The sequence below is a fragment of the Bufo bufo genome, chromosome 1, assembly GCF_905171765.1.
Source record: "Bufo bufo chromosome 1, aBufBuf1.1, whole genome shotgun sequence".
Taxonomy (NCBI): domain Eukaryota; kingdom Metazoa; phylum Chordata; class Amphibia; order Anura; family Bufonidae; genus Bufo; species Bufo bufo.
This window is the reverse complement of record NC_053389.1, coordinates 442,846,962-442,873,101: the sequence shown is the minus strand read 5'-3', so window position 1 is coordinate 442,873,101 and position 26,140 is coordinate 442,846,962. Positions and strand designations below refer to the sequence as shown.

Below are 26,140 nucleotides of genomic sequence, written 5' to 3'. Positions count from 1 at the left end.
GAGTTCTCATCAAAAGTTACAGGCGCCAGGCCAGATCCACCTTCAAACAGATTTAAGGCCAGACCTCCCCTTTATACAAATCCAGCTCCGAGATGTTTACAGACCTGTCCAGAACCCTCCTATATACAGACCTCTTAAAATTTTTAGACTGAGATCTGATGCACTAAAACTGACAGACCCCAGATCAGACCTCTCCCCCATTTACAGAACCATCTATAACAATGTGTCTGGTACCCCCTCATAACAATAACATTTACTGTGGAGGCCGTAACATGACCAGACCAACACCTCTTCCTGTTTCACTAGACATACTGTACATGCTGATGGCAGAAGCGCCGCAGGATACGCACAGTAAAGGAAGCAGCAAGAAATAGCAATACGTGGAAGAGATGATCTGCATGAACTTTGTGGGTTAGCCATCAGCATTGCTGGACACCAGGGTAGTCTTAGTTTTTTTTCCTCCTGGCTTACCTTTTGGAGCCATGGTCTAGAGGATATGCATACCGCAAATTGAGAACCAATGTTCTTGGGCTCTACATGTATAGCCTTCTTACTATACATGTATATTTTTGACCGAATCTGGAAAAAACTGGAATCTGCTAAGGAGGACAGAAGAGCAGCAATATTCACATATATGTTCATTTAAGACTGCCTTCTTTAGATGTAGGCTACATTCAGAAGCAGTTTACAGTCAGGTGAGCCTATATTACCCTAATTGCCATTCAGAATCACATTGCCTATAATCTGTTTCGTATAGTGATTGACAGGAGCAGACTTTTGCTGTAATTCAAGACTAGTCACAAATAATATACCCCTGCCATACATTTAGTTTGTGAACAGCAGGAGACTTGAAATGACCAAACTGAATTCCATCTCCTTTCAGCCTCCTAATGTCATTTAATCCATTCACTGTAGCTCATAAGTACCTCTAACCATTGTGCTAGTCCATCCATGGTTGTATGATAGACACTTGGTTCTTTCAAACATTAAAAGAATAAAGTATGACTGAAAAAGCTCTAGTGATTTGTAAGCAGAAATATCTACTTTGGAAAAAAAATGTTTAAAGACATATGTTAATACCATATTAAACTGTCCTTTTCGGTGAAAGCCCCAGAATGTACAGCATTAGGTAAATTCACACTGCGTCTGCTCAGTTCGGTGGGATTGTTTAAAAGGGTACGACCAAATGTATGTTCAAACTTATGCAACTGCATGCCTGCAAAGATGCAGATTTCTGCCACTTATGGACAGATAAGCAACTATTGCTGCTCTGTTGTCCTTAGCTATATAAACCTATGTATACTGCAGTGTAGACTCGATATATAGTGTGCAAACTATATGACCGCTAAAGTTTATGGACATGTGACGTTGGTTTATACGGTACATCTCCGGCACCACAGTTAAGGTGTGAGTTGAGCTTTCACGACTCGGTTAAAGAAGAGTTGAACCATGAGTTAAATTCTTATATATCATTATGACTAGAGATGAGCGAATCGAAGCTGATGTAGTTGAATTCGTTCCGAATTTCAGGAAATTTGATTCTGAACGAATGCGAATTTCCTCGCGCTTCGTGCTAACGAATCGCAATTTTTCCTAACATGGCGGCTAAAATGGTGGCTACTCGTGTGAGAACATGGGGCAAGAAACTCTGAGAAGGCGGGATGACCCATAATGCCATGCATGCAGTCAATCAGCAGCCAGCCCGCTGATGTCACAGCGCTATAAATACGGCGGCCATCTTAGATTCTGCCGTTCACCATCGTACTTTTTTCAGGGACAGACATTTATGTAGGCGCTAGGGAGAGTGAACGAAAACCTCATTGTGAAAAAAAAGACTTTTTTATAAGGTCATGATAAGGATAGGGAGGAATCATTTCACAGCATCTTAGTGCAGGGACAGACGTTGCAGGGGCCACGCAGAGTCATACAGAAAACATCATTGGGAAAAAAATACAATTTACAAGTGCAGGGAAAGATTATTTGGGGATCCAAATAGACATTATACAGCTCTGTAATTCCAGCAATTTGTTGTAGGGGTGCAAGTCTTAATTTGAAAAGCCTTTGGTGACTTATATCTGTGGAAAAAGAGAAATATATACTCTGTTCACCTCTGCAGCTATATATATGGTGAAAGCGTTTAGTGCCTTATTATAGTACAATATGAGAAAAATAGACGCTGTTCACATTTGGTGTTATTTGCACTAAAAACATTTATTGTCAGTTCAGTACAATACGAAAAAATAGACGCTGTTCACATTTGATGTTATTTGTGGTGAAAACATTTATTGTCAGTTCAGTACAATATGAGAAAAATAGACGCTGTTCACATTTGGTGTTATTTTTCGTAAAAACATTTATTGTCAGTTCAGTACAATACAAGAAAAATAGACGCTGTTCACATTTGGTGTTAATTTGCGCTAAAAGCGTTTCTTGTCATACTTCAAGAGAAAAAGAGAAAAATACACGCCGTTCACATTTAGTGTTATTTGCGCAGAAATAATTTAGTGGCCTATTTCAGTACAATATGAGAAATGTATGCTCCGTTCACGTTTGCTGGTATTTGCGCAGAAATTATTTAGTGGCCTATTTCAGTGCAAAAAGAAACATATATTCGTCGCTTTTAGGGGTGTTTTAATTTCCGTTTAATTTGTTTAGTTCAGCTACAAGTATGTCAGACAGAGAAGTGCAAGGCCATGCACAGAAGAGTGGAAGAGGCCTGAATGTTTCTATGCAGAGGTCGCAGCAGAGTAAGGGGGCGTGGCATCAGGAGTCGCAGTGAGAGGCCTGATCTCCCAGTGTCATCTAGCGGTCGTGTCTTGACCAGCAACCCAGCGGTTCTTGATTGGTTAACTTGGTCATCTACGTCATCCCATGTGACATCAGACACCCCCAGCCAACAGTCGGTATGTTCGTCAGACACAACCCTTGGTTGGCATGGCCCGGGAGCAGGCCCTGTGCCATCACCTGTCCTCAACCTGCCTCTGTCCTTTTCAGTTCCCTCACAGCAAGAAGTATTATATGCTGTAGACTCAGCTCCACTTTTCAGCGAGGAAGAGCTACTAGAGGACAGTCAGCAGCTACTGCCCAGCCAAGATCTGGAGGAGACATCCGCTGCTTCCTCCGCTAGGCGGGCAAGTAGTGATGAGGAGAGTGCCGCGGGAGCTTGTGTTGCGAGTTGTCAAGCTCCTGAACCAGAGACCATTGAGGAGGACATCAGTGATGTGCAGAGATTACTTGATGATGATGAAGCCGATTGCACTTGGGAGCTGGGTGAAGAAGGGGCTTCGTCATCATCAAGAGAAGAGGATGGCAGCTTGCCCGTGATCCAGCAAGTTGGGAGTCAGCAGGGTGGCAGCAGTGGGAGGTCCGGAGCCAAACGGGCATGGGGTAGAACACCCGCTTTGCAGCAGCCTACCTTTCCGGAAAGGAGTGGTGCAGGGGTTCACAGAGGCAGTGGCGGTAGCAGTCAGCTAGTGAGTAGTGTTGGGGGGAAGATAAGGTACTCGGCGGTGTGGCAGTTTTTTGTGAAGTCGCCAGAGGAGGTCAACATGGCCATATGTAGAATATGTGGGCAGAAGGTGAAGCGTGGGCAGGGTGCAAATGTTGGCACCATGGCCCTGTGTCAACATATGCAGTGTCACCATAAAGTGGCCTGGGAGAACCGTGGCTCTGATGTGAATCGTGGTCCAGCCTGCCGCAGCTACCGCTTTATCGCCCAGTGGCAAGCACCCAGTTTCAGCCAGTCAAGGCTCCACCACCTCAGCCGAAGGGAGCTGTCTGTCAATCCCATCTTCTGCTGGTCCAGATGCTCCTGCTCCTACTCCTCGTCAGTCATTCCATCAGCAATCAATTACCGAAGCGATTGCCAAGAGACAGCAGTATGCTTGCATACATCCAACGGCACAGAAGCTGAACGTGCTCCTGTCCAAGTTGCTGGTGCTGCAGTCCCTCCCTTTCCAAGTGGTGGACTCTGCACCTTTCAGAGAACTGATTGCTTGTGACGAGCCGAGGTAGAGAGTCCAAAGCCGTCATTTATTTTCCAAAAATGCAGTACCAGCTTTGCACACACATGTAGAACAGAAGGTGGGCCAGTCCTTGAGTCTGTCTGTGTCTGCCAAAGTGCACGGCAGTGCCGACGTGTGGAGCTGTAACTACGGTCAGGGACAATACATGTCCTTTACGGCCCACTGTGTGAATGTGGCTCCTGCAGAGCCACACCAGCAACTTGCCCTGGTGACGCCGCTTCCGCCTCCACGTTGTCACGCCGTTGGTCCTGCGACAATGTCCACCTCTGCCTCCTCATCCTCCACCATGTCCTCAGCCTCCACTGCAGTGACAAGTCACAGTGCCCCTCCAGCATACCACATGTGCAGGGCTCGGCGGTGTCACGCTGTTCTGCACATGGTTTGCCTTGGCGAACGGAGTCACACAGGGGAGGAAATGCTCTGTGTGATGCATCAAGAAATCGAATCCTGGCTTTCTCCGTGACAACTGAAAATCGGAACCATGCTAACCGACAACGGGAAGAACATGGTGTCGGCGCTGCATCAAGGAAAGCTGAGCCATGCGCTCTTCATGGTACACGTGTTCCATCTGATTGTCAAGCGGTTCCTGAATAGTGATGAGCAGCAGGGGCTATATTGGAATTTGCAATATTTCACGAATATTTGGGTAGATATTTGCAAATATAAACGTCCTATGGGTGGACCTCTATTTCTGAAAGCACGTTTTAAAACGTCCTTTCAGAAATAGCAGCTGCACGCTAATCGTGCAGCTGCTGATCGGGTTGCCCGCTGTCAGTGACAGCAGGGCAACCCTTAGAGAAGGCAGGGACAGTGCCCAGGTGTCCCTGCCTTCTGGATCGCTGCAGACACAGCGCTCACCGAGCGCTGTGTATGCAGAGAAGGAAGCGCTATGCGCTTCCTGTTCCGGCCCGGCGGTCATTTGACCGCCGTGACCGGAGAGTGCAGGGGCTGTGTGAGGTCTCTCAGAGACCTCGATCAGCCCTGCACTGAGGCTGTACAGCGCTGGATTGCTGCTGTACAGCCTCTCTAGGGGTGCATTTCTTCTGTAACTGGGGCTACTATGTCAGCCCCAGTTACAGGAGAAATCAACAGTGAAAAAAAAAAGAAAAAGTGAAGTAAATGTCCCCCAGAGGTCTTGTATGACCTTATGGGGGACGAAAAGTGTAAAATAAAATAAATAAAAATAAAAGGTTGAAAATAAAAAAATAAAAAAAAGTTTCACATGTAAAAAAAAAAAGTCCCCAAGTAAGGAATGAAAAAAAAAAGTTAAAAATAGAAAAAATAAAATAAAATAGACATATTTGGTATTGCCGCGTCCCTAAAAACCAGCTCTATAAAAATATCACATGACCTAACCACTCGGGTGAACATCGTAAAAAAAAAAAAAAAAAACTGTGTCAAAACAAGCAATTTTTGTCACCTTGCATCACAAAAGGTGCAACACCAAGTGATCAAAAACGCGTATGTCCCACAAAATGGTACCAATAAAACCGTCACCTCATCCCGCAAAAAATGAGCCACTACATAAGAAAATCTCTCAAAAAATAAAAAAAACTATAGCTCTTAGAACATGGAGACACTAAAACATCATTTTTTGGTTTCAAAAATGCTATTATTGTGTTAAAGTGAAACAAATAAAAAAAAGTATACATATTAGGTATTTCCGCGTCCGTAAAAACCAGCTCTATAAAAATATCACATGACCTAACCCCTCAGGTGAACACCGTAAAAAAAAAAAAAAACTGTGTCAAAACAAGCAATTTTTGTCACCTTGCATCACAAAAGGTGCAACACCAAGTGATCAAAAACGCGTATGTCCCACAAAATAGTACCAATAAAACCGTCACCTCATCCCGCAAAAAATGAGCCCCTACATAAGAAAATCTCTCAAAAAATAAAAAAAACTATAGCTCTCAGAACATGGACACATTAAAACATAATTTTTTTGTTTCAAAAATGCTATTATTGTATAAAACTTTAATAAATGAGAAAAAGTATACATATTAGGTATCGCCACGTCCGTAACAATCTGCTCTATGAAAATGTCACTTGACTGAACCCCTCAGGTGAACGCTGTAAAAATAAATAAATAGAAACTGTGCTAAAACAACCAATTTTTTGGTCACCTTGCCCCATAAAGTGTTATAATGAATGATCAAAAAATCATATGTACCCAAAAATAGTACTAATACAACTGGCACCTTATCCCCTAGTTTCCAAAATGGGGTCACTTCTTGGGAGTTTCTACTGTAAGGGTGCATCAGGGGGCTTCAAATGGGACATGGCATCTAAAAACCATGTGGAGTTCCTTTTCTTCTGCGCCCTGCCGTGTGCCCATACAGCAGTTTATGACCACATGTGGGGTGTTTCTGTAAACCGCAGAATCTGGGTAATAAATATTGAGTTTTGTTTGGCTGTTAACCATCGATGTGTTAAAGAAAAAAATTGATTAAAATGGAAAATCTGCCAAAAAAGTGAAATTTAAAAATTTGATCTCCATTTTCCTTTAATTCTTGTGGAACGCCTAAAGGGTTAACAAAGTTTGTAAAATCGGTTTTGAATACCTTAAGGGGTGTAGTTTCTACAATGGGGTCATTTATGGGGGTATCCACTATGTAGGCCCCACAAAGTGACTTCAGACCTGAACTGGTCCTTAAAAAGTGGGTTTTGCCAATTTTCTTAAAAATTTGAAGAATTGCTTCTAAACTTCTAAGCCTTCTAACGTCCTAAAAAAATAAAATGATATTTCCAAAATGATGCCAACATAAAGTAGACATATGAGGAATGTTAAATAATAAAGATTTTATGAGGTATCACTTTCTGTTTTAAAAGCAGAGAAATTGAAATTTAGAAAATTGCGAATTTTTTAAATTTTTGGGTAAATTTGGGATTTTTTCATAAATAAAGGTGAAATATTTTGACTCAAATTTATGACTATCATGAAGTACAATGTGTCACGAGAAAACAATCTCTGAATGACTTGGATAAATAAAGGCGTTCCAAAGTTATTACCACATAAAGTGAGATATGTCAGTTTTGCAAAATTTGGCCTTGTCAGAAAGGGGGCAAATGGCCCAGATGGCAGGTGGTTAATATGCAGTTAGAGTGCTCCAATATATTCGCGATTGCGCTAATCGGCACTAATGATGCGAATATTTTGACGCTATACCTGAAACCACATTTTAGCAGGTCTGCATGTATGTATGGACAGCTACATTATATCAGGATATCACCTACACTGACTATTTCCCACTAACTATCTGTATTATACACTGCGTGCAGAATTATTAGGCAAATGAGTATTTTGACCACATCATCCTCTTTATGCATGTTGTCTTACTCCAAGCTGTATAGGCTCGAAAGCCTACTACCAATTAAGCATATTAGGTGATGTGCCTCTCTGTAATGAGAAGGGGTGTGGTCTAATGACATCAACACCCTATATTAGGTGTGCATAATTATTAGGCAACTTCCTTTCCTTTGGCAAAATGGGTCAAAAGAAAGACTTGACAGGCTCAGAAAAGTCAAAAATAGTGAGATATCTTGCAGAGGGATGCAGCACTCTTAAAATTGCAAAGCTTCTGAAGCGTGATCATCGAACAATCAAGCGTTTCATTCAAAATAGTCAACAGGGTCGCAAGAAGCGTGTGGAAAAACCAAGGCGCAAAATAACTGCCCATGAACTGAGAAAAGTCAAGTGTGCAGCTGCCAAGATGCCACTTGCCACCAGTTTGGCCATATTTCAGAGCTGCAACATCACTGGAGTGCCCAAAAGCACAAGGTGTGCAATACTCAGAGACATGGCTAAGGTAAGAAAGGCTGAAAGACGACCACCACTGAACAAGACACACAAGCTGAAACGTCAAGACTGGGCCAAGAAATATCTCAAGACTGATTTTTCTAAGGTTTTATGGACTGATGAAATGAGAGTGAGTCTTGATGGGCCAGATGGATGGGCCCGTGGCTGGATTGGTAAAGGGCAGAGAGCTCCAGTCCGACTCAGATGCCAGCAAGGTGGAGGTGGAGTACTGGTTTGGGCTGGTATCATCAAAGATGAGCTTGTGGGGCCTTTTCGGGTTGAGGATGGAGTCAAGCTCAACTCCCAGTCCTACTGCCAGTTTCTGGAAGACACCTTCTTCAAGCAGTGGTACAGGAAGAAGTCTGCATCCTTCAAGAAAAACATGATTTTCATGCAGGACAATGCTCCATCACACGCGTCCAAGTACTCCACAGCGTGGCTGGCAAGAAAGGGTATAAAAGAAGAAAATCTAATGACATGGCCTCCTTGTTCACCTGATCTGAACCCCATTGAGAACCTGTGGTCCATCATCAAATGTGAGATTTACAAGGAGGGAAAACAGTACACCTCTCTGAACAGTGTCTGGGAGGCTGTGGTTGCTGCTGCACGCAATGTTGATGGTGAACAGATCAAAACACTGACAGAATCCATAGATGGCAGGCTTTTGAGTGTCCTTGCAAAGAAAGGTGGCTATATTGGTCACTGATTTGTTTTGTTTTTGAATGTCAGAAATGTATATTTGTGAATGTTGAGATGTTATATTGGTTTCACTGGTAAAAATAAATAATTGAAATGGGTATATATTTGTTTTTTGTTAAGTTGCCTAATAATTATGCACAGTAATAGTCACCTGCACACACAGATATCCCCCTAAAATAGCTAAAACTAAAAACAAACTAAAAACTACTTCCAAAAATATTCAGCTTTGATATTAATGAGTTTTTTGGGTTCATTGAGAACATGGTTGTTGTTCAATAATAAAATTAATCCTCAAAAATACAACTTGCCTAATAATTCTGCACTCCCTGTATATATAAGCTATACAGGGAGTGCAGAATTATTAGGCAAGTTGTATTTTTGAGGATTAATTTTATTATTGAACAACAACCATGTTCTCAATGAACCCAAAAAACTCATTAATATCAAAGCTGAATATTTTTGGTAGTTTTTAGTTTGTTTTTAGTTTTAGCTATTTTAGGGGGATATATGTGTGTGCAGGTGACTATTACTGTGCATAATTATTAGGAAACTTAACAAAAAACAAATATATACCCATTTCAATTATTTATTTTTACCAGTGAAACCAATATAACATCTCAACATTCACAAATATACATTTCTGACATTCAAAAACAAAACAAATCAGTGACCAATATAGCCACCTTTCTTTGCAAGGACACTCAAAAGCCTTCCATCCATGGATTCTGTCAGTGTTTTGATCATCAACATTGCGTGCAGCAGCAACCACAGCCTCCCAGACACTGTTTAGAGAGGTGTACTGTTTTCCCTCCTTGTAAATCTCACATTTGATGATGGACCACAGGTTCTCAATGGGGTTCAGATCAGGTGAACAAGGAGGCCATGTCATGAGATTTTCTTCTTTTATACCCTTTCTTGCCAGCCACGCTGTGGAGTACTTGGACGCGTGTGATGGAGCATTGTCCTGCATGAAAATCATGTTTTTCTTGAAGGATGCAGACTTCTTCCTGTACCACTGCTTGAAGAAGGTGTCTTCCAGAAACTGGCAGTAGGACTGGGAGTTGAGCTTGACTCCATCCTCAACCCGAAAAGGCCCCACAAGCTCATCTTTGATGATACCAGCCCAAACCAGTACTCCACCTCCACCTTGCTGGCGTCTGAGTCGGACTGGAGCTCTCTGCCCTTTACCAATCCAGCCACGGGCCCATCCATCTGGCCCATCAAGACTCACTCTCATTTCATCAGTCCATAAAACCTTAGAAAAATCAGTCTTGAGATATTTCTTGGCCCAGTCTTGATGTTTCAGCTTGTGTGTCTTGTTCAGTGGTGGTCGTCTTTCAGCCTTTATTACCTTGGCCATGTCTCTGAGTATTGCACACCTTGTGCTTTTGGGCACTCCAGTGATGTTGCAGCTCTGAAATATGGCCAAACTGGTGGCAAGTGGCATCTTGGCAGCAGCACGCTTGACTTTTCTCAGTTCATGGGCAGTTATTTTGCGCCTTGGTTTTTCCACACGCTTCTTGTGACCCTGTTGACTATTTTGAATGAAACGCTTGATTGTTCGATGATCACGCTTCAGAAGCTTTGCAATTTTAAGAGTGCTGCATCCCTCTGCAAGATATCTCACTATTTTTGACTTTTCTGAGCCTGTCAAGTCCTTCTTTTGACCCATTTTGCCAAAGGAAAGGAAGTTACCTAATAATTATGCACACCTAATATAGGGTGTTGATGTCATTAGACCACACCCCTTCTCATTACAGAGATGCACATCACCTAATATGCTTAATTGGTAGTAGGCTTTCGAGCCTATACAGCTTGGAGTATGACAACATGCATAAAGAGGATGTTGTGGTCAAAATACTCATTTGCCTAATAATTCTGCACGCAGTGTATAAGCTATCTAACTATCTATCTAATGTAGTGTTGAAACCACACTGCTGTCTCTCTTAGAACTTTAAAAAACTGTAGAAAATGGCTGCTGGGGAGGTAAGGGGTAGGCAACTTTCCTATTGGTTGCCAGGGATGTTGCTAAGCTCAGACAAAGACATTGCAGCCTTCTCATTGTCCACAAGCAAGAAGGGAGGTTACTGATGAAAAAAAATCTAGAATATTCGAAATTACGAATACATATTACTATACTCTAAATATTCGCGAATTCTCAAAGTGCCGATATTCGCGATTAATATTCTTGATTTGAATATTCGTGCCCAACACTATTCCTGAAGTCTTCCACCTATCTGCAAGACATCTTAAAAATGGCCAGGAAACTTTGCATGCACTTCAGCCACTCGTACACCGCAAAACACACCCTCCTTGAGCTGAAGCGGCAGAACGACATCCCCCAACATAGGCTGATATGCGACGTTTCGACCCGTTGGAATTCCACCCTCCATATGTTGGACCGACTATACGAATAGAGAAAGGCCATCAACGATTTCTTGATGATACAAGCGGATAGGAATACTCCACTGTGTAACTTCAATGACAGCCAGTGGCAGCTCATGCATGACACCTGCCGTTTGCTCAGGCACTTTGAGGATGCCACGTTATTTGTCAGTCGCCAGGACTACGGAATGAACAACGTCATTCCGCTGCTTCAGGTCCTGGAACAGATGCTGGTAACAATGGCTGGTCAGGGGACAGGAGATGTGGTGCCTCGATCTCAAAGCCACATGAGCCCTATGGGGGCTGAACTGGAAGAGGAGGAGGGGGAGGGGGAGGAGGAGGGGGAGGGGGAGGAGGACATTGGAGCACAGGCAATGTGTAGCCAAATGGGTGGTTTTTCTACTAAGCTGACAGGACAGGAGGAGCAGGAGCAGCCAGAGGAGCTACATGGCGATGAGGAAGACGAGAAAGAGGACCCGGACACACCGTGGCAGTATGCAGGGGAAATGGAGGCAGGGAGTCCCTCCAAGTCACTTGCACAAATGGCACGATGCATGCTCGCTTGCTTGCGTAGTGACAGCCGAATAGTCAATATTCGGCAGAGGGATGACTTCTGGCTTTCCACCTTGTTGGACCCTTGCTACCGGTCCAGAATGGGGGCCTTTTTTACACCCACCGAGAGGGAGGACAAACTGAACTACTACAGAAACATCATATGTAGTCAGTTGGCTGCTGCTTATCTGCACCATCGTCCCTCCTCTTGCATGTCTGACCGGGGGGGGCCCTCTGCGCTCACATTCCACTGCCATGGCTGCTGGGGAGGGGTGGGGTGGCAGGAGCAGTACCAGCTCCATCAGCAGCAGCCTGAGTCTACAGTTGCTGATGACTAGCTTTTTTCACCCGCATAGTGAAGAAACTACTCAACAGCAGCAGCTAGACGTAGAGCAGGACCTGAACCAGCAAGGGGTGGCATACTTGGACAGCACCCTGTCATCCCACATTGAAGATCCGCTGGACTACTGGGTAGCCAAACTGCATTTGTGGCCGCAACTTGCAGAGTTTGCTCTGGAAAAGCTGTCCTGCCCGGCCAGTAGTGTGGCATCAGAGCGGGTGTTTAGTGCAGCAGGGGCCATAGTTACCCCAAGGAGAACTCGCCTGTCCACCCAAAATGTTGAGAGACTGACCTTTGTTAAGATGAATCAGGCGTGGATCAGCCAGAATTTCCAACCACCAATTCCTGATCAGTGATGAGCGGCAGGAGCAATATTCGAATTTGCGATATTTCGCGAATATTTGGGCGAAAATTGGCAATCGGAAAATTGCGATCAACACTACTCCTAAAATCAAAGATATTGCAGCCTTCTCATTGGCCCACAAGCAAGAAGCAGTGAGGGATCATGGGTACAGAGGAAAAAAAATCTAGAATATTCGCGAATTCTCGATGTGCCAATATTCACGATAAAACTTTGTGATTAGAATATTCGCGATCAACACTAATTCTGATGCATCAGACTAGATAATCCATGGTGCCACACCAACATTTGATACAGGAGACTGGTTTCTTCTGACTACCTGCCTCAGCTACTACTTTGAAGCTCCAACCCGCTTGATGCCACACATCTGATGCCAAGTGCTCCTTATTTCACCCACCTTCGTCAGAGGTTACTGGTATTGCCACCCACCACCCCACTCTGTTACCGGGTCACTTTGTGGTCTCCTGATGCAGCTGCTGCTGCCATCTCCAAACTATGTCACCTTGCCACTCTGTGGTCTCTGGATGCTGCTGCCATATCCACACTTTGTCACCTTGCCACTCTGTGGCCTCCTGATGCTGCCGCCACCTCCAAACTATGTCACCTTGCCACTCTGTGGTCTCTTCATGCTGCTTCCACCTCACCACTATGTCATAGGTCCACTCTGTGGACTTCTCATGCTGTTCCCCCTCCCCACTTCACGACTGGGCCACTATTTTGCCTTTCGGCCTGGCTGACATCATGATTTATATGATTTGTTTGATCTTTCTTCTGATCTGTAAGAAGGAAGATAAAATGAGGCGCACAACGGATCCTGTCTGTGTAGCAGCTGTAAGGCTTGTATGGTCCCATCAGAATTGGCTTGTGATTTGGTAGCCAAAAGCAGGAGTGGGTACAAAACACAGAAGTAAATATTCCATTGACATGTCATCTCTGTTTTAGATCCACTCCTGTTTTTTTATTTTGGCATTAGCAATACTGATGGTTTATTGAACAAATGCTGACTGAGTGAAAGCGTTTGCCCCACAGACAGGATCCGTTTTTTGTGGGTTTGTGGGTTATCAGTGACGTCAACACAAATTTACTGCTGGCACCCTCTCCACTCTGTCAGGGGTGCTCTACTTATATAAGCGTTTAATAGAATAGGTTCTGTAGACATCTATGTGGAATAAGCTGATGAGGGTTTAAAAGAAGTGCGCTTCTTCTTGACACTAACATGGACCTGTAAGAGTTCATACTTGAGTTATTTGGTCAGTTTTGGCGAATTTAAGTATACTTTCTTATAATTTTAATCAAGTTTCGGTTCAATTTAATATTAAATATTTAATCAATTTACAAATAAAAATTACATCTTGCCTAAGACAGGAGAGAATTGGCCAGTCTTCTGTTTATTCAACGATGTGGTGTTGCGATGGAGAAAGCATGCCAAGAAAACAATTCCTTTCCACCTGGAGACGAATCCTGTCAAGATTGCTGCAAGTGCGATATTGGCTGCTCATCGACCAAGATACTTCTGGGGGAAACCTGCCTGGCATGAACAGGCCTCCAGTAGCTACAGACAATGAGAAGACAAAGCTTTAAGATAGCTTGGAGCGCAGAAGAGTCGCAATTTGCGAAGCTAGTCAAGATTCAAACCAACCAGCCAGGCCCCAGTCTCTTCATCCGGTGAAAACATCACGAGTTTCCAGTCATCATAGAAATGAAAAGGAGGGCATCCTTATTATATTTAATTAATTTAATAATAAAATATTTACTATAATACATTTACTAATAAAATAAAAATTTGGTCTACTACAGGAGAGAATTGGCCAGTCTTCTGTTTATTCAACGACGTGGTGTTTTGCGATGGAGAATGCATGCCAAGAAAACAATTCCTCTCCACCTGGAGACTAATCCTGTCAAGATTGCTGCAAGTGCGGTATTGGCTGCTCATCGACCAAGATACTTCTGGGGGAAACCTGCCTGGCATGAACAGGCCTCCAGTAGCTACAGACAATGAGAAGACAAAGCTTCAAGATAGCTTAGAGCCCGGAAGAGTCGCAAAATTAGTCAAGATTCAAACCAACCAACCAGGCCCCGGTCTCTACGTCCGGTGAAAACATCACGTGTTCCCAGTCATCATAGAAATGAAAAGGAGGGCATCCTGTGGTTCACGAAGATGGAGACAGCCTTCGGATTCCCCCTGCACTATATGGACATCTCAGAAATGAACCGCTGCTCCCGACAGCAGCTGCTTGGAAGGTCATGGAGCATCCCGGTCATCCGGCATCTATTCGCCCCATTGAAGGATTATTTTGAAAGTGTGTAGAAGCCACACAGGACCATCACGCTGCAGATTTATCATGGAGACGCTGGATTTTTCAATAGTACATTATTATTTAGTGTTCTAAACCCATATAAAGGCTCTATGCCACCCGGAAATAGACGTTTTTTAATGCGATTCGTCGCAAATTAATTCGGATTGAAGCAAATTTTTATGGAAAATTTGGCTAAGTGGCCGAATCAAATTTTTGAGACATTCACTCATCTCTAATTATGACTCTTGCAATATCTAAAACGTATTTACTAATGTGATTCTGCACAGATATTATTGAAAAATGCTCCAAAAATTTGGTGCATTTCAGCTACATAATGCCATATCAAGTTTTAGACCTATTTATGAAGAGAATGCACACAAAATATTTTTTGGGAATAATCCATTGTGCCTAGCTTGCTTGTTTTGGTTTTCCGGCACGGCAAGGGAGCATGGCTTAATATGGGGTAGTGTGTACCAAACATGTGGCACAAGGTAAGCCAACCAATAGTTGGTGTAAAGTTAGACAAAAGTGTCAAGGAGTTCACCACATTTATTATAACCGCATGAGCCATTTTAATGAGGATGAGTAAATCTGCCCCAGTGTTTGTTTGGAAGTACTACTCTATGACCAATCTAAATATAACAGTTCCTCTTTGAAATGTAAAGGGTCACTAAGTTTTAATAAAACTTTGATATGTCATAGAGACATATCAAAAGTTTTGATTGGTGGGGGTCTGAGTGCCAAGACCCCTACCGATCGCTAGAACGAGGGGAGAGAAGCGCTCATGTAGCATGCTTTTTCTCCTCACTGCAGGAGAGAAAGCAAGACAAAGTCAATAGAAAGTCTATGGGCCAAGTCTCCATTCCTCTCCTACAGTGAGAGAGCGTGAAGTGCTTCTCTCTCCTCATTCTAGCAGTCACTGGTGGTTTCAACACTAAGACCCCACCGATCAAAACCGTTGATATGTCCTTATGACATATCAAAAATGTATCATTTATCAAACTGGTGTAAATTAGAACTGGCTAAGTTGCCCATAGCAACCAATCAGATTCCACCTTTCATTTTGGACAGCTCCTTTGGAAAATTAAAGGATGAATCTGATTGGTTGCTATGGGCAATTAAGCCAGTTCTACTTTACACTAGTTTGATAAATGACCTCCCTTAGTGACCATAATCAAGAGGAGTGCATTAAAGGGGGATATCCTCATCATCTTGAAAATTTACAAATCCTTAAGTAAGTATAATCTACAATAAACTTGGAAAGTTTTCAGACCCTTTTCACATTTTTGTGGCCTTGTGCTAACATTTAAAAAAATATGTTTTCCGCATCATTCTGCACTCAACACCTGATAATGAGAAAGTGAAAAGAGAATTTTCAAAATGTTTGCAAATTTATTAAAAAGGAAAAACTAACATTTTGTTTGGACATAAGTATTGAAACCCTTTTGCGATGACATTTGAAATTTAGCTCTGGAGTCTCCCATTTCTCTTAGTCATCTTTGAGATATGTCTACACCTTGATTGGAGCCCACCTGTGGCAAATTTAGTTGATTGGACATTATTTGGAAAGATACACCCCTGTCTATATGAGGTCTCACAGCTGACAATGCATATAAAAGCAAAAACCAAGCCATGATGATGAAAGAACTGCCTGTAGAGCTCAGACACAGGATTGTGTGGAAGCAAAGATCTGGAGAAGTCAAGAAAAAATCTGCTGCACTGAAAGTTCCCAACAGCACAATGACCTACATAATTCTTAAATTAAAGAAGTTTGGAATAACCAGGACTCTTCTTAGAGCTTGCCACAAAAGCAAACTGGGGAGAAGGGCCTTGGTAACATAGGTAACCAAGAACCCAATGGTTGTACATGCTAAGCTCTAAATATCCTGTGTGCAGATGAGAGAAACTTCCAGAAGGTCAACCATCACTGTGGCAATCCACCGATCAGGGCTTTATGGAAGAGAGGCCAGAAAGAAGCCTCTCCTCAGTAAAAGATAAATGAAAGCCTTCCTAGAGTTTGCAAAAAAGCACCTAAAGGACTCTCAGACTGTGAGAAATATTCTCTGGTCTAATGAGACCAAGATTCAACTTTTTGGCCTCAATTCTAAGTGCCATGCTCATCACCAGCCCATTACCATCTCTACAGTGAAGCATGGTAGTGGCAGCATCATGCTGTGGGGGTGATTATCAGTGGCTAGGACAGGGAGATTTGTCAGGGTTGAGGGAAAGCTGATGGAGCAAAGTACAGAGATATTCTTATTAAAAATCTGATCCAGAGTCAACAAGACATTGATCCTAAGCACACAGCCAAGACAACACAGGACTGGCTTAGGGACAACTCTGTGAATGTTCTTGAGTGGCCCAGTGAGAGCCCTGACTTGAACCCAATTGAACATCTCTGCAGAGACCTGAAAATGGCTGTCCACCGATGGTCGCCTTCCAACCTCACAGAGCTTGAGAGGATCTGCAAAGAGAATGGCAGAAAATCCCCAAATCCAGGTGTGCAAACTTTGTAACGTCATACCCTAGAAGACTAGAGGATGTCATGGCTGCCAAAGGTGCATCAAATCAGTACTTTGAATACTTATGTCAATTTCAGTTTTTCCGTTTCAATATATTAGCAAAGATTTCTTACATTTTGTTTTCACTTTCTCATTATGGGTTATTTAGGGCAGAATTATGGGGAAAACGTGAACCTTTTTTCATTTTAGCATAAGGCTGCAACATAAAAAAAAAGGGAAAGCAGTGAAAGGGTCTGAAGACTTTCCAAATTCACTGTATGCTTTTACTAGTTGTGCTGGGGATGACCATTTTCCATTTATACTGTGAGGATCAGTCACTGTCTGCCAGTAGCTGTTCTTGTGTGAGTGGACATGTAATTTCACAGGTAGAGCAGTAAATGAGACTCATAGTGAGATTAAAGCTCATAGAAAATGGCCACGTGTTCACACTCAGTACCTTGTATTACAAGTCACCACATAATTTGGTAAATGGGCCATTAACATAATTTTGCACAGTGATCATATTTCCCTTGTAATCTCTTTTGAAACTAAATAACCTGGACACTATTTCCTCATGAGTTGGACCTCCCAATCTCTTTAGTAATATGGGCTATTCTTTGAGCTTCTTTCTAGGACCTTCTGTTTGTAAAATGTAATCCAAACTCTCCATAAAGGAGCAAATCTATTATTTTTTGTCTACATGGTATACACTATTTTCTTTAAACATCAGATGGGATATGCAACATGAGTGGGGCTATACAAGAGAAAAGCATAAATAGCAATATTGTAATTGCTGGAAATTCTTCCTGCAGAAGCATTTTTGACCTGCAGAGCTGCTGGAAATGTTAAATGAAATGTTATTTAAGGCAGCCTGTATTCTGCCAGTGCAGAGCAGGCATAGACTGTTACCCCTAAAGAATTATCAGATGACTACCACTTGCATGGGGAGTGCTTCCAATAACATTAAATTAGAGAATTACTATTGTAGATTAAATTTGTGAACCCTATGACATAAGGTCTCATACACAAGGGAGTATTATGATTCTGTAAAACCTAGTTGTATGGAGCTGTTATATTGCACCCATAGAATTATATGGAGCCCTACTGTACCTCCATATGCCTTCAAGACATATGGAGGTGTTTTAATGCCTTGTTCCATTGAATAACATAATATGACAACATATGGAGTTACTGAACAACTCCACATAAACTACTTACTGCTTCATAATATGGAACCAGACATGCTTTGTGTGCCTTCATACAGACAATGTGTACAGTGCTGATGAAATAGGACAATAATCTAGACATAATACAGAAAGTGTCCACTGAGTTCCATGTTGCTTGACAAGAAAAGACCCCAATGCCTTCCTTTCAATATGACCATATAAAATATTGTAGATAAGGCTGGATAGATGCCTCTTAATAAATTAGGCACATCTCTGGAAGTCCATGTGCCAGAAACTGAAGTCTACACCAGCCAGCTAGAACTTATGCCACTGTATGGTGTGTAAGTTATAGTAAATCCACCTGAATGTATCATTTTTGCCCAGAGTCTGCTCTTTAAAGAGGGTATTGAGAAACTCAGTTGTGCTTAGGTAATCCAACATGAAGCACAGAGACAGGAATAAGTGTTACGTGAACTTCAACCATAAATATAACTTGATTTCAGAGTGTACATTGTGTGGTAAAGATGATAAAAAGAAGTTTTCTGATCATGGTCACATGTTGGTCTTTCAGTAATGAGAAGAGACCAGATATCCTGCCCAGGCTCCGCTTCTTTAATTATCTTAGCCACATAGGAAGAATGTTCCTTACAGTTAGAATAATTCATCTTCTTATTGTACAGAACAAATCACATGCATGTAGATCAAAGTTGCCATCAAATTTAGAAAACAGTTAATCATCATCTGTCACAGATGACACAGCCAGCCAGAGTCATATTTCTTATTCTGTCATGTGTCTGGTCATTCTCATCACAGTGAATGATGTTTCCTGTTCAATATTCACTTGTGAAAGGACAGAAAAATCTAATAGCACAGGTACGAGTAACTAACACTGATATTCCATCTTTTGCCTCCATTTTAGGAAAGACTAAACAATGTACTATACACATTGAAGTCAATGGTCTGTATGCATAATGTTCAGATGTGACAGGCCCTCCAGAGCAAAAGATGCTCTATGTAGCAGTCTTGTATGCCAGCTTATAGATGAGAGTCCTGAACATGGGCTCCACTCCATTAACTCCAATTTCTTTAATTGACCATCTGAAAATGGGTTTTCTAAATAGGACCACCTACTGGTATTTAAACACAATTTGTCAAGAAGATCTCTTCAAACGTGCGTAATGCCTAGAGGTCCCCATATACATGTTGCTTGAAATGGGCTATTTCAGCAGGGCTGACTGATCATTTAATGTGTGTGGAGTGTTCTGACTTTCAGCTGATGACATGGAAACAAGAGTCAGACATGTTGGATTTCAACATGCCCTATTCTTTTGTTGCCAAGACAGAAAACTTCTCCTTATTAGAACAATTGCACACTTGGCCGAGCCAAGCATGCATATGTATGGGGTGGTCAGTAGGATAATCTAAGATGCATGGCCACCTTTAACCTGAAAGACTCCTCAAAAACTGTCCATTCTTAGTTTAACACCCGAAACCATGTGGTCATTTAGAACTTTCGAACCAATACTGTTCGATTTAATCATACTAGAAGCCAAAGATAACAGCACAACCAGTCAACACTCCTAATTAAAGGAGTTGTCCAAGTTTCTGATATTGATAGCCTATCCTCAGAACAGGTCATCAGTATCTGATTGTCACAGGTCCGACTTCCGGTACCTGCTCCGATTAGCAGCTTGAAGAGACTGCAGTACTTGGCAAGGCCTGTTCCTAGGCCAGTGATGCCACATTCATTGGTCACATGCCCTAGGTGCAGCTCAGTCTCATTCAAGTGAATGGGGCTGAGCTGCAATACAAGCACAGCCGATATCCAATGGATGGCGTTGTGCTTGGTAAGCTTTGAGGAGGTGTCAATGTCTCTTCAAACAGCTGACTGGCGAAGGTGCTGAGAGTTGGACTCCTGAGCATAGGTCATCAAAATTAAAAACCTGGAAAACCCCTTTAAAAACTTATTAAATATGAGTAGGAAGACATTGTTAACTTGAAAATTCATTTTTAAATGAATAAGGCTGGGTTCACACTTGAGCGTTTTACAGCGCGTTCAAACGCGCTGTAAAACGCTCAACACATGAAAACCAATGCTTCCCTATGGCCCTGGTTCTCACTTGAGCGTTTTACAGCGCTGAAAAACGCGCTGTAAAACGCCCTACGCTCAAACAAGTACTTGAGCTTCTTTGGGGCGTTTTGACGCGCGTTTGTGGCCATAGGACATTGCAGTCAATCACACAAACGCGCATCAAACGCGCGTTTACTATTGCAAAAAACGCTCGTCAAAAACGCGCGTAAAAAACGCGCGTTAAACGCGCATATCAAAGACGCTCAGGTCTGAACCCAGCCTAAAAGTAATGAGACCTTCAACATAATCATATTTGTCATATTTGTATGGACTTGTATCCCTTTTCACATTCAGACTGCTATATAAAAAAAAGTACGGTAAATTTCTATATATGAAAGCACATAAATGCTGTGCAATTTTTTCAAATCTCACTGGATGGTACAAACATCTGATACTATATCTTGTACATATACTTGTAATGGTGCAGAAGTATGGCTGTTATGTCATAGAGAAGTTTGTATTATGTTATAGAGAAGACTGAGTTGTGTTTCACAAGTGTAGATCTACAGAACCTTATCATGGCTGAAAATGTACTTTCTGTCTGTGTACTTGTATGAGTTGGTATTGAAATATTCAACATATATTCCAGTATTAAATATTTTCACTCAATGTTTTTCAGTTCTTTCATGAGATCATTGATTGATCATATGGACTTCAAGGCCTTGGAGCTGAAAATGTATAAGGCTAAGGTAAGAATCCATTGACCTCATCACCAGTGAGTTCGGAACAGCAGTACACTAAACTATAGCACTACCGTTTTCAGACTCACACACTCCTTGGTGGTCAGTTTGTCTGGCGTGGAAGGCCATGAACTACAACTCTGTAATAAAGACTCATTCTTTTGTTTCTCTGAGACCTTTATATATAAAACCTAAACAATCCGCTCCAGTGTCAAATAATAAGGAAACACTAATTGCCCTATAAAAAAATGAAAAGTATTCAGGTAGACAAAATCTAACCATACACAATAGATAACTATCAGTCTATACTCTACAGCTGTCTTCCCCGACCTCCCCATAAACTTGTACACTAAAAGCCCCTTTACACGAGCTGACACAGCAGGCAATTATCAGGAATGAACTGTTCATTCAAAATGATTGCTTTCTTGTCGTAGGAGGTGAGAGTTGCATTTACATGCACTGATTACCTCCCAAGTATGGAGACAAGCTTGTAGCTATTGCTCATCCCCATACACATTTGTTGTTTCCGGACAGCAGAAACGATGATTTAAGTGACTGCACCAGCAATGTTTTTGCCAGATGAAAGCCGCACCTTGCCGCTATCTTCGGTGCTTAGCTGTAGTCATATGACCATGTCCATGCAGCTCTCTTATTTTCTGTGATGTTATGTCCATGGGCCGGTCAAAGCAGAAACATGGGCAGTGATAGGGGAGTGTCTATGTAACTATCTGGGTGGTAGGGAGCTATGAAGTAGCTGTGTGGGAGGGGCTATAAACTAGCTGAGCATTGTTAGGGGTGGGGCTGGAGCTGTGGTAGAGAAAGGAGAAGTGCATCATGGGTTTGGTTGGATATAGAACAGGAAGTTGTATATACAGGATGGAAACAAACCAGAGTGATTAGGTTACATAAAGAAAACTGGTCAGGAGAGTCCAAATTTTTTTAAAAAGCATGGGGAAGATGTACATGAGGTAAGCAACTACATGAGCATATCTGTTAAAAATATTATTTCCAGAAAACCCCTTTAAGCCACCTGCTTATTTTAATAGAAAGGTGCTTATTTGCCAGACAACAGCAGCAATCTATCTCCAACCAGAAGAAAGGATCGGACATATCAACAAGCCTCATCTTTCTTTTCTCCAGTATTTGCAGCCTATAATGTGCATGGTCAGCCTAAAACCCCCACTATCATAAAGGGATGGCATAGCTTGTGATAACCTCTTAACATGCATTCAGTTTCCTCTTTTATGGCTTTCTGTTTGCACCAAGGCCTTTCTGCATCAGGAAAGTTTTACTAGCATTGTAAATACCATTTATATAAACTGATTAATATGTGATATTTATGAGTGAAGCATCTTTACTAAATTCATTTTGTTAAAGTCAGCTTGACAATAATGCTCCAGCCTAAGCAATTTGCAATGAATGTACTAAGAAAAGAATGGTACTGTAGCTGATGTTCTGCCTCTGTAGTGACTGTAAGACCATCATGGCATGGAGCTGATGAGGGCAATGGGCAGTGCTGTCTAATATTATGCATGCTGTTCACTAGCATATGTTTTTTGTCCTGGATTCATGCTGCATGTCACAAAGAGAAGGATGCTTGGCAGCCTTTAAACAGCTTTTTTTGTGTGCGTATGTGTACTTTGTTGGGGGAAGGGTTCGGGGATGGGAGAGTAGACAAAGACAGCATTTAAACTGATTTCCTTGGGGAGTTTTTGAAAGGCAAATTTGATTGTTTAAATTAAATTTGAGTCCCTGCCTAAAATCTTTACCTTGTTTTATTCTGCAAGTATATTAGTTTGCAGATTCTTTTTAATTTAGTGTTTTTGTTTTTATTGTGTGAATGCTAAAGTTTCTTTAGACTTTTAAAGTGTATTTACTTACAGGGGTCCCATTTGAGAGTGGATTAAGCAAATATCAAACTGTACAATTACCTAGAGGCATATACAGTATATCATATATATGCCTCCTATCATTTCAGTGTAAAATAAATGTCTGACTTGGAGTAGCTTTAAATATTATATGAGGGAATTCCTTTATGAGCAAATTCTCTAATAGGACATTATCACAATTGCTCCCTTTACAAGAGGGAGAGATCCAGTAAGAACCCTGTAGGGAATTGAATGTAGTCCTGCCATCGATAAGCATTATGTACAGAGTATTTTATTCTGTGATTGATAACTATTCTGTATGTCTACTATATTGATCTAGTTATTATTATTATTATTATTTTTATTTTTTACAAAAGTATGATTGTGTTGAGATGCTTGAGCTGAACAAGCAAGCAAATCGTTAATAGTGTTCTAGAACTCCACCCAACACCATATTTTTCATTGTATGGATGCCAGAAAACTGACATAAATATATTAATAATCTATACTGTAGCATGTCTGTAATGTGCATGGGGAGCAGAAAATAGATTGTGGAACCAGTCTAGTTTTTCATTGGGCCACATGGTCCCACCTGGAGAGTGCACGCTCCCTTCTCTGCAGCATTATTTTTTGTTTTATCCCTGACTATAACATAATGTGCACATTAGGTGTGTATGTGACATCATTATATTTTTAATTTCCTGTGATGTCACAACTTCATGGTGACATTTTTGTGTGCGTTATTTCTATGCTATGGTATGCATCTCTATACTGTGACATCACTGTGTGCGCCATCCCTGTACTGTGAGATCACCATGTGTATTATTTCTGTACTGTGACATCACTGTGTGTGCCATCCAGGGGCAGATTAAGTGCATGTTAGGCCCGGGGCTGTCTATCCAACTCGGGCCCCTCCATTTTAGTTTTAGTTTTTTTTCTGTATGAAGAGGTTGCGGTGCTTCGTAAACGCCAAAGTCTCTTCCTAGGCCATATGACATCGTTCACATGGTCTAGGTGCAGCTCTGTCTTATCTGAGTGATTGGGTCTGATCTGTAATACCAAGCAGAGTGCTATCAAATGGACAGAGCTGTGCTTGGTAAGGAGCAAAGAGACTGCGGCGCTCACTGAAACATCGCGGTCTCCTCAAACAGCTGATTGGTGGGGGTGCCAGGAGTCAGACCCCCACCATCTCATAACACTCTGACTACAGATTTCATAGATGTTACCTGCAGTCCTATGTAACACCCCACATAACACTGTGAACTATTGTGTTATGTGCGGTGTTACATAGGACTGCATGGAACATCTACTACATTATCTGCACACAGAAAGTTATCACTGTTATCTGGGCTGTTACATAGGACTGCAGGTGACAAATTTAAATTTTAGTTGCCAAATTTTAAATACATACGATTATGATTAAAAAAAAAAGACTTGGAGGAGAAGATGAGACAAAGGTCACAGTAGTGAGCCAGCTCTACATATAGGGGAATACAACATCACATACCTGTTACATCCAGTGACATCTCCTGTCATGTAGATCTTCTCTTTCCTCTTCTCCTCCGTTTGACCCAGACCGCCATGACAAATTCTTTCAGCCGCATCTCGTCTCTACAGAGTTTGTTACACAGAAACGTTAAATTTCTCATAATTGGGGTCATTTATCAAACTGGTGTAAAGTACAACTGGCTTAGGTGCCCTTAGCAATCAATCAGATTCCACCTTTAATTTTCCAAAGGAGCTGTGAAAAATGAAAGGTGAAATATGTTGCTATGGGTAACTAACCCAGTTCTACTTTACACCAGTTTGATAAATTTCCCCAAAGGTCCCTATAGTGTCTACAGCAGTTATAATGTCCCCTAGAGTGCCCCCAGTAATAATAACACCCTATATTGTGCTCCAGGTAATAATGCCTGTATAGTGTCCCCAAAAATAATGTCCCCTAATAGAAACGCCCCCACACTACCCCCATTTAGTAATTTCCCCCACACTACCCCATATAGTAATTTCCCCCACACTGCCCCATATAGTAATTTCCCCCACACTACCCCATATAATAATTTCTCCCACACTGCCCCCATATAGTAATTTCCCCCTTACTGCCCCATATAGTAATTTCCCCCACACTACCCCATATAGTAATTTCCCCCACACTACCCCATATAGTAATTTCCCCCACAATACCCCCATATAGTAATTTCCCCCACACTGCCCCATATTGTAATTCCCCCCACACTACCCCATATAATAATTTCCCCCACACTGCCCCCATATAGTAATTTCCCCCTCACTGCCCCATATAGTAATTTCCCCCACACTGCCCTATGTAGTAATTTCCCCCACACTGCCCCCATATAGTAATTTCCCCCACACTACCCCATATAGTAATTTCCCCCACACTACCCCATATAGTAATTTCCCCCACACTACCCCATATAGTAATTTCTCCCACACTACCCCCATATAGTAATTTGCCCCTTACTGCCCAAATATAGTAATTTACCTCACACTGCCCCATTAAGTAATTTGCCCCCATGCTGCACCCCCTGAAGTAATTTGCCCCCACACTGCCCCATGAAGTAATTTGCCCCCACACTGCACCCCCTGAAGTATTTTGCCCCCACACTGCACCCCCTGAGGTAATTTGCCCCAAGTAATAATCTGCCCCACATGAAGTAATTTGCCCCATTTAATAATCTGCCCCCCCTAAACTGATTTGCTACCACACTGCCCCATGTCCTCCTCTGCCCCCCCAAAGTTGGCATACACAGAAACAAAAGAAAAATTAAAAGCTAATACTTTCCTGTGTCCGGCATGGTGAGGCAGAGGCACATTTTTTATTGTCCTGCGTCCCTCCCGGCACAGGCGCGCGATGACGTCATCACGCACGCCTGCATCGGGATTTCACTACCGCATAAGCCTCAGGCCTACTAGACCTGAAGCCTATGGCGGTGATCGGCGGAGGGGCAGGGAACTATTCGCTCCCGTGCCCCGCCGCAGTATGTGGGCGTTTGGGTCGGCGTTGGGCCCCCCAGGGATGCCGGGCCCGGGGCTACCGACCTGAACAACCCTATTATAATCCACCACTGGTACCATCCCCCTAATGTGAGATTACTACATGTATTATTTCTGTACTGTGACATTATTATGTGCATTATCCCGGTTATGTGAGATCACCATGTATATTATTTATGTTCTGTGACATGACAGTGTGTACAATCCCTGTACTGTGAGATCACCACATATATAATTTATGTACTATGAGATCACCAAGTGTATTTTACTGTACTGTGACATCATTGAGTGTACTATCCTTGTACTTTGAGATCACCATGT

At 42.2% G+C, this 26,140-nt stretch overlaps 1 protein-coding gene across 2 annotated transcripts in view; it reads left to right on the top strand.

Annotated features, from left to right (window-relative positions):
* LOC120979212 overlaps positions 1-26,140 on the top strand; it is a 433,119-nt gene that overhangs the window by 369,052 nt on the left and 37,927 nt on the right. For both annotated transcript variants that reach the window (XM_040407825.1, XM_040407833.1), the window contains one exon: positions 20,876-20,945. In XM_040407825.1, coding sequence (XP_040263759.1) covers positions 20,876-20,945 — 70 coding nt within the window. The remainder of the gene's footprint in view (positions 1-20,875; positions 20,946-26,140) is intronic.